We start from the raw sequence: 8,243 nt of genomic DNA, 5'->3' as shown, positions 1-8,243 counted from the left end.
TGAGAGGGAACGACGAAACCGTGATAGGGAGCGAGAAGAAGAGAGTAAGGCTCGCGATCGTGCTCGATTGGAGAAACTTGCGGAGCGAGAGCGCGAGAAAGAGCTTGAATTGATCAAGGATCAATACCTAGGGTCAAAAAAACCTAAAAAGAGAGTCATTAAACCTAGCGAGAAATTTCGATTCTCATTCGATTGGGAAAACACTGAAGACACTTCTCGTGACATGAACTCTCTTTACCAAAACCCTCACGAGGCTCAGCTTCTATTTGGTCGAGGGTTTCGTGCTGGAATGGATCGCCGCGAGCAGAAGAAATTGGCTGCCAAGAACGAGAAAGATATGCGCGATCAAATCAGGAAGAAGGATGGAATCGAGGAGAAGCCTGAGGAGGCCGATGCTCAGCGGCGTAAGGAGGCTGCTGCTGATGTGTACGATACTTTTGACATGAGGGTTGACCGCCATTGGAGCGAGAAGAAGCTTGAAGAGATGACAGAGAGGGATTGGCGTATTTTCAGAGAGGATTACAATATTTCCTACAAAGGTTCCAAGATTCCTCGCCCTATGAGGAGTTGGGTTGAGAGCAAGTTGAGTCAAGAGCTTTTGAAAGCTGTTGAGAAGGCTGGTTACAAAACCCCTTCTCCTATTCAAATGGCTGCTATTCCACTTGGTCTCCAACAGCGCGATGTTATCGGAGTTGCCGAGACAGGTTCAGGGAAGACTGCTGCATTTGTTCTTCCTATGTTGAGTTACATTACTAGGCTTCCTCCTATTAGTGAGGAGAATGAAGCTGAGGGTCCTTATGCCGTTGTTATGGCGCCCACTCGTGAGCTTGCTCAACAGATTGAGGATGAAACTGTTAAATTTGCTCAGTATATGGGTATTAAAGTTGTTTCCATTGTTGGTGGACAGTCCATTGAGGAGCAAGGGTTTAAGATAAGGCAGGGTTGTGAAATTGTGATTGCTACTCCTGGTCGTTTGATTGATTGCTTGGAGCGACGCTATGCGGTTCTTAACCAGTGTAATTATGTTGTTCTCGATGAGGCCGATCGAATGATTGATATGGGGTTTGAACCACAGGTTATGGGTGTGCTTGATGCCATGCCTTCTAGCAATCTCAAACCCGAGAATGAAGATGAGGAGCTTGATGAGAAGAGGATTTATAGGACCACTTATATGTTCAGTGCCACCATGCCCCCTGCTGTGGAGAGGCTTGCTAGGAAGTATCTGAGGAACCCTGTTGTTGTGACTATAGGCACTGCTGGAAAAGCAACTGACTTGATCAGCCAGCATGTGATCATGATGAAGGAATCTGAGAAATTTTATAAGCTTCAGAGATTGTTGGATGAGCTCAATGATAAGACAGCAATTGTGTTTGTCAACACCAAGAAGAATGCCGATTATGTTGCCAAGAATTTGGATAAGGAAGGCTATCGCGTGACCACTTTGCATGGAGGGAAATCTCAGGAACAGAGAGAGATTAGTCTTGAAGGATTTAGGACCAAGAGATATAATGTGCTTGTTGCAACCGATGTTGCTGGACGTGGGATTGACATACCTGATGTGGCTCACGTTATCAACTTTGATATGCCTGGGAATATTGAAATGTACACTCACCGTATTGGGCGAACTGGCCGTGCAGGAAAGACAGGTGTAGCTACCACATTCCTAACTCTTCAGGATACTGATGTCTTTTATGACCTCAAACAGATGCTGGTTCAGAGTAATAGTCCTGTACCACCTGAATTGGCAAGGCATGAAGCTTCCAAATTCAAGCCAGGATCAATTCCCGACAGGCCACCTAGGCGAAACGACACTGTTTTTGCCCACTAGAGAACTTTCTTTTGCAGGTATTAACATCAATGAGCATTTTGCTAGTGATGCTTAGGAACCTAATTTGCTTTTTGCCTGCAGTTATATATAGGATGTTGTATAAAGTTCAATTCTGGCTCTCATTTTGTTTCGGTATCATTGTCATTGCTTGTGTTATGCCTGACTAGAGTTGCTATCTCGCATATTATATTTCTAACAAGGACTGATAATTTTAGACTTGAATCTTTTGATTGGTTTCATCATTTGGGGTTAATATTTGTCATCATTTGCTCTTATGATTGAATCCTTTTTGTCTTGTATGATTATGTTTATCACATTCCTTTATCTCTGCTAAACTATTTTCTGAAAATTTGCTGATGTCAAATCAAAGGTTTTGGGACAGTAAAGGCCACTTGAGAAACCTTCTCGATTAGCTTTTTCAGGTACACCTCTTCCTTTTTTGCATTAATGCCTCATATACCTTGTGATGGTCTTGAGGGCCACAAACCATATGACTCCCACGCCCCTATTTTTTCATATCTATAATCCATTGCCAAGTAATAGAAAAAAATTGTTGTGAGCGCACCAACGGAGTTGAGTCTAGCAGAAGAGGTTAGGCTCCCACGACATAGCGATTAATGCAAAAAATGAATCAGGATCACTAGTGCCCACATTTAGTGTCTGATACATCTCAAATAGGATTACTTCTAGTATAGGGAACTTATAAAAAAACTGTAGTGGCTTAGGATCGGACTTTGCCAAGGAAAAATGGCCTTTACCACCTTGAATCTTCCAAAGATCTCTACAAATATCTGGGTGTCTTTTATTTGTTCCTCAAATAAGTATGACATTTGATCGTATCACCTACGATTAGGTCATTTGTCATAGTTAATAACTTGTGCATAGATTTGGTTTACCCTTGAGTTATGTTTGAACATTTGCGAAGTAATAATGTTATAGAGTAAAATGGAATGGAATCGTGATAGATTTATTATTTGGATTTTTTCATCTTAATCTATTTTATATCCCACTTTCTTCTTCTTCATTCAATATACGGAAGAAATAGTTAAATAAGTTTTCTCCTCTTTTTAATTCTTAAATTATCATAACATTGTAATGATAAATATATTCCATTCATTTACTATTCCATTTCACCTTTCATTCAATATCTTCAAGGAACCTATAATTGTATTTTGGTGTATAAAAGAACCTATTGATGTTTTTTTTGTTGAAACTTAATTGAAATTATCAAACAAAAACAGGGTTAAAACTGCCCTTAAGACCATCACTCAAAGCCGTCATTTCTGCCTCCAGAGCATTGCTGGAGCTGAGATTTGAATAAAAACTCTGCATCATATTGCCCAAATCATCTCTAACAATATCACCCCAACAGGTTGTGCTACCCGTTTAGAAGTGTAAAAAGAACCATATACAATGATACCAGTAGAGCTTTTCGCCAAACAAGATTATAGCTTTTCTAACTTCAGAACAACTGACAGTGGGATTGGAGAGTTCACTCTCAATAGTATGAACGAAATGGGAAACAACGAAGGTAGTGAGTAGGACCCTATCAGAAGTCTGCGAGTAGACTATTCTGTTTCTATCTTTCTGAAGGTACCAAGTTATTGTCTTAGTATGTTTATTTTTGACTAAATTATACTTTTGATCCCTTTATTTATTTTTATATTTTACTTTGGTCCTTTAATTTTTTTTTCTTTCTATTTTGGTCTCTTGAGTTACAAACGTTAAACTCTTTGGCCCCTTAAATTACAAATATTAGACACTTTAGTCCTTTCTATCAATGTCTAATGTATATAACGTAAGTGACCAAAGTGTCTAATGTTAGTAACTTAATGAACCATTTAACGTTTGTAACTTAATAGAATAAAATGAAATGAAAAAAACATAAGTAGTACAACTTAAGGAACCAAAATGAAACGAAAAAGATTTAAGAGACTAAAGTGAAATCTAAATAATTTAAGGGACCAAAAGTATAATTCAACCTTCATTTTTACTTTACAAAAACAAAAAGAACATTCCATTCAATTAATACCCACGAGCACCAGATGTGCTCAACAGATTCCATTCTCAACATACTACCTAGGCAAAATGAAATTGTTTTATCCCATTAGATAACTTTTGCGGTTTAAAGGCATATATGTATTTGCTGGTAATATCAATGAGCATTTTGCTAGTGATGCTTAGGAGCCTAATCTGCTTTTTGCTTTTCTTGGATAAAGTTTAGTTACCGCACTCTTTTTTTTTATATCATTGCCAATTCTTGTGTTATGCCTGGCTAGAGTTATTATCCTGCTTATTATATTTCCAACAAGAATTGATAATTTTATGAGAATCTTTTGATTGGTTTTGTCATCTAGCGTTAATCTTTATATGAGAATCTTATGATACAATGCTTTTTGTCTTGTGGATGACTATGTTTATCACTTACCCTAGGCTGTGCTAAAATATCTTCTGAAAATTTGCTTAAAATATCTTCGTGAACCCCAATTATTTACCTTAAGATTGATCTAATCTTCATAATAATACTATGCACCCTTTACACACTATCCCCAACTCTCTTCCCGGCAGCTTCTTGCAAATGTTTACTGTATGGTTTTTTTATTCATTCGATGCTAGATGTTGCTGCTGTTTGTGTATGTGTTTGTGTTATTCTGTGGAAACGCTTTGTAGGCTCAGTTTCTCCCTTCAGGTGGGAAAACATGGATTATGACACAATGTAGTTCTGTTGGTGAATGAAATTCATATAAAGGTAATGACTAAATGAGAAACATAAACCAAGATGAAAACCCAAAACTGGGATTATGGCACAATGTAGTTCTGTTGGTGAATGAAGCTCGTAAAAGTAATGAATAAATGAGAGGCATAAACCAGGATAAAAACCCAAAAGTGGGATTAGTGCACGATGTAGTTCTGTTGGTGCATGAAACTTGTTAAAGTAATGACTAAATGAGAAAGCATAAACCAAGATGAAAACCCCATATCGCATTATTTTCTCACATGGCAAGATTACTTCAGTTGGGAAATGGAGCATTTTGTGATGAGAGCCCAAAAAGAACATATTATATGTTAATGTGGAGATGTATATGGCTTGGCAGATCCAAGAGAATCAGGAAAGTAGAAATGGAACTTGAACACTGTATATTTCCCTGCTGATACCAGAGTTAAGGATAAGTTACCCCTGAATGTGTTATCTTTTGGGTGTTATAATTTTTCTAATTGAAGAAATCTTCCACTTTTTAGACTAGATAAAACATGAACTTCCAATTTATGCAGACAATTATTTTGGTTTTTTGGGTACTTTTGTCAAGGTTTTATTTTTTTTGCTTTGATTCTATTCTAATTTTTTTGAAGTTTATGGCACAGATCAAAGATTCATAAATTTTATATGGTGGAATTTAACTTTCCCGTCTTTTCTGCCAAAAAAACATTTGGAATATCTTGTGTTCTTGTGTAATATTTGGGGTAGACAACACATAAAAGTACACTTGTTGTAAAATGGCATCTAGGGAACAAGTTTTTCATGAAGTATTGACTGTTAAAAAAAACTTCTCGTGAAAGAAAAACTTCCCGCGAATTTAAAAAGAAGAAAGAGTTAGAGAAAGAAGAGGAGATCGAGACTGAGTGGTTCTATAGTAATAATCTTTGCCGGTTTGGGCATATAAAATAAATAAGGAAGATTTCAAGTGAAAGAAAGATGGACATATTTCATCAACCGTAATCTGAAGGACGAAATAATTGCAATTTTCTTGATAGATTAATATTTGAAAATGTTAAAACATGTCTTCTAATAAAGGTGTATAAACGTTAGAGTAAGCAAAATTTTGTTCTACTAAGTGTGTATTTGCTTATAGAATTGATATTTAAACTATGTGGAGAAAATTTAAACGAATATAATTTGATAATAAAATTTAAACGAATATAATTTGATAATATATATGTTCTATAAGTGAATACACACTTAATTCTATAAGCAAGCACTAAGTGTGTATTTGCTTATAGAATTCGATTCGGATTAAAAATTATAATTTATAGTTTTTGTGTTTTTACATTTTTCTATTTAATTAATAAATTAACAAAATAGTGTAATGATTAACATATCTTCTTTCATTTACTAATAGTTCATTTCACTCTTCATTAAATACGTTTAAGGAATATATAACTGTAATTTTGGTGGGTAAAAGAATCTACTCATTCATCTTTTTGATGAACTTTGTTTTTAAATATTTTGTTTCAAAATAAAGTTTGATTTTATGGTCAATGTTTAGTGAAGCTTAATTATATTGATATCACAAAAATAAAAATAAATCGCCCACCGTGGGGCTCGAACCCACGACCACAAGGTTAAGAGCCTTGCGCTCTACCAACTGAGCTAGACGGGCACTTGTTATCAAATACGATAAAATGATATAAATAATAAAACAATAAATCTTTGTATTTATTATATAGCTATAATGTAAATTATTAATCTTTTATGACTTATCGAATTATGACATCTAATATATTCTTCATTAAAAACAAGAAAATCTTCTCCTTCAATATTCTGTATGTGTGCGCATAATAGATTGAGTAAAAAAAAAACATTTATATAACCATGATGTTTATTATCAATAAACAATTGGTGGGTGGACAAGATGAAGTCTAAGGCTTACTGGCTCTACCATAGCCCCGGTCTGATAATACAAGCTTTTGACATTGGGGAAATTGATAGATGTCACCACCTAAGGGGAAAAAATAAACACTGACTAGCTATTGTATGTTTTGTCAGTTTTTCAGAAAAACATATTAATATGTCCTATAGATCACAAAATTAAATTTTTTAATCTAATCATTATTTTAACATTTCCGCTTATAAGGAAAAAAAAAACATTTTTATCATTTCCTCTCGATTTTGAAATGAAACCCCAAAACATGCACTTTCAATATCTCCTTCCAGATTTGTGAGTGTTGTTAACTGTTAAGATGAGAATTAATACGCCATTAGTGCTTTTAAAGATCTCCTTAAAAAGGATAATTCCTCACAAGCCGCCCAGATGCTAAGTGGCAAATACTACCCTTGACACCATTTATAAAAGAAAATGAAAAAAAACATTAAAATAATTGTATTTATTAATTGTTTTGATTATTTTTACATATAGACTTTTATTAAAAATAACGAGACATTAAATACTCACAATAATATTAAAAAAAAACAAACAAATATATCAAATAAGAGCGTAAAAGTAATTTAAACAATAAATACATCTAAAAAATCATAACCTTTTTTTATATATAAAATCAATAAAAAATTTAATTTTTTTTCTCATATGTAAGACTAATTTTTTTATATATAAGACCGGAGGGAGTATAGTATAAAAAATGCATAAATTTTATTGACTATTACCTCAAGGTCAAGGATTACTATCTAACAAATCAGATTAAAAATCGATGACTATTTTATGTGTTTGTAGGTATCTATTGAACATTAACATCAACGGTAGTAACTCTATTTAGACTTTCAATAAAAAATTCATATTTTTAATTAATTTTTCTTCAAAACGAACAAAATCAAAATTTAATTAAGACTGTTCAAATTCATTCAAAATTATAGGAAGATGTTAACTGTATGATCACTATGCTGGATGAAATGGATAAATGTTTTAGGTGCGATATCTATATGTTGGGCTTTTTGGGAGGCTTGGACGTTTGGTGAAGCATTTTTAGTGTTTAAAGGTATATATGTTCCTTAAAAATGAAGTTGGGTTACTAATTATTTGTTCTCCTATATCAACTCTGCTGTTACAAACAATGCTTTTTGTTAGGCTGATATCCTAATTGAATTTTACTTTTACTACTATTCTTAAGTCGTCTATTTTACGCTATATCTAATATTGTCAAACTCTAAATCTTATTTAAAATTTGAGATAAAAAAAAAAAAAACGTAAAAATTGAGAAGAGTTGTAGAAATGAGAATAGTTGTAGAAACGAAAAGAATTTATATAAAAAAAAGAAAGAAAGAATATAAAATTGAATCATTTAATTATTAAATGTATGTAGGTTTTTAAATCAAAGCAAGCATTTATTCAAAAAAAAAAAACAAAAAAAAAAAAGCAACGTGAATAGAAAAAAGAGTAACCGAATAAGCAAGCATTTATTGTTATTAATTAATTACTCACAAACAAAAAAGAAAACACGTTATTCAATAGAGGAAGTAAAACGACCTGAATAAAAAAAAGGAGTAGACAAAAACGATTAGTAAAAAGACATATTAAAAAAATAGAGTAATTTGTTATTTTTTTTAATGTGAAGTCTTGTTTACCAAAAAACTAGGATACAATCCATTAACACAACTGCAAAATTTGAAGAGGTGCAAAACTGGGCCAAAACATACACGTCAAAACGGGTTGAAACTACGTTAAATAGATCGGATTTTTGCGAA

At 33.6% G+C, this 8,243-nt stretch overlaps 1 protein-coding gene and 1 non-coding gene across 9 annotated transcripts in view; one reads left to right on the top strand and one right to left on the bottom strand.

The window, feature by feature from the left end:
* LOC101493350 (DEAD-box ATP-dependent RNA helicase 21) overlaps positions 1-5,125 on the top strand; it is a 5,734-nt gene extending 609 nt beyond the window's left edge. Inside the window, exons 1-4 of one of the 8 annotated variants that reach the window (XR_012163838.1) lie at positions 76-1,845; positions 2,199-2,250; positions 3,201-3,421; positions 4,518-5,125. Coding sequence is in view for 2 of the 8 variants with exons in the window: in XM_073370626.1 (XP_073226727.1) it covers positions 1-1,828 (1,828 nt within the window). In the remaining 6 variants the exon portion in view is untranslated. Of the gene's footprint in view, positions 2,068-2,198; positions 2,251-3,200; positions 4,185-4,444 lie in introns of those variants that run through there. The other 7 variants (XR_012163836.1, XR_012163840.1, XR_012163841.1 and 4 more) reach the window with 7 other exon arrangements.
* A 1,009-nt stretch (positions 5,126-6,134) lies between these two features.
* Positions 6,135-6,207, bottom strand: TRNAK-CUU (transfer RNA lysine (anticodon CUU)). The gene has a single exon. It is a non-coding gene; the product is annotated as a tRNA-Lys (tRNA).
* Positions 6,208-8,243: the final 2,036 nt, after the last annotated feature.

The sequence above is a fragment of the Cicer arietinum genome, chromosome 7, assembly GCF_000331145.2.
Source record: "Cicer arietinum cultivar CDC Frontier isolate Library 1 chromosome 7, Cicar.CDCFrontier_v2.0, whole genome shotgun sequence".
NCBI classification, from domain to species: domain Eukaryota; kingdom Viridiplantae; phylum Streptophyta; class Magnoliopsida; order Fabales; family Fabaceae; genus Cicer; species Cicer arietinum.
The sequence above is the reverse complement of the archived record's forward strand: the minus strand, read 5'-3'. Positions and strand labels throughout refer to the sequence as shown.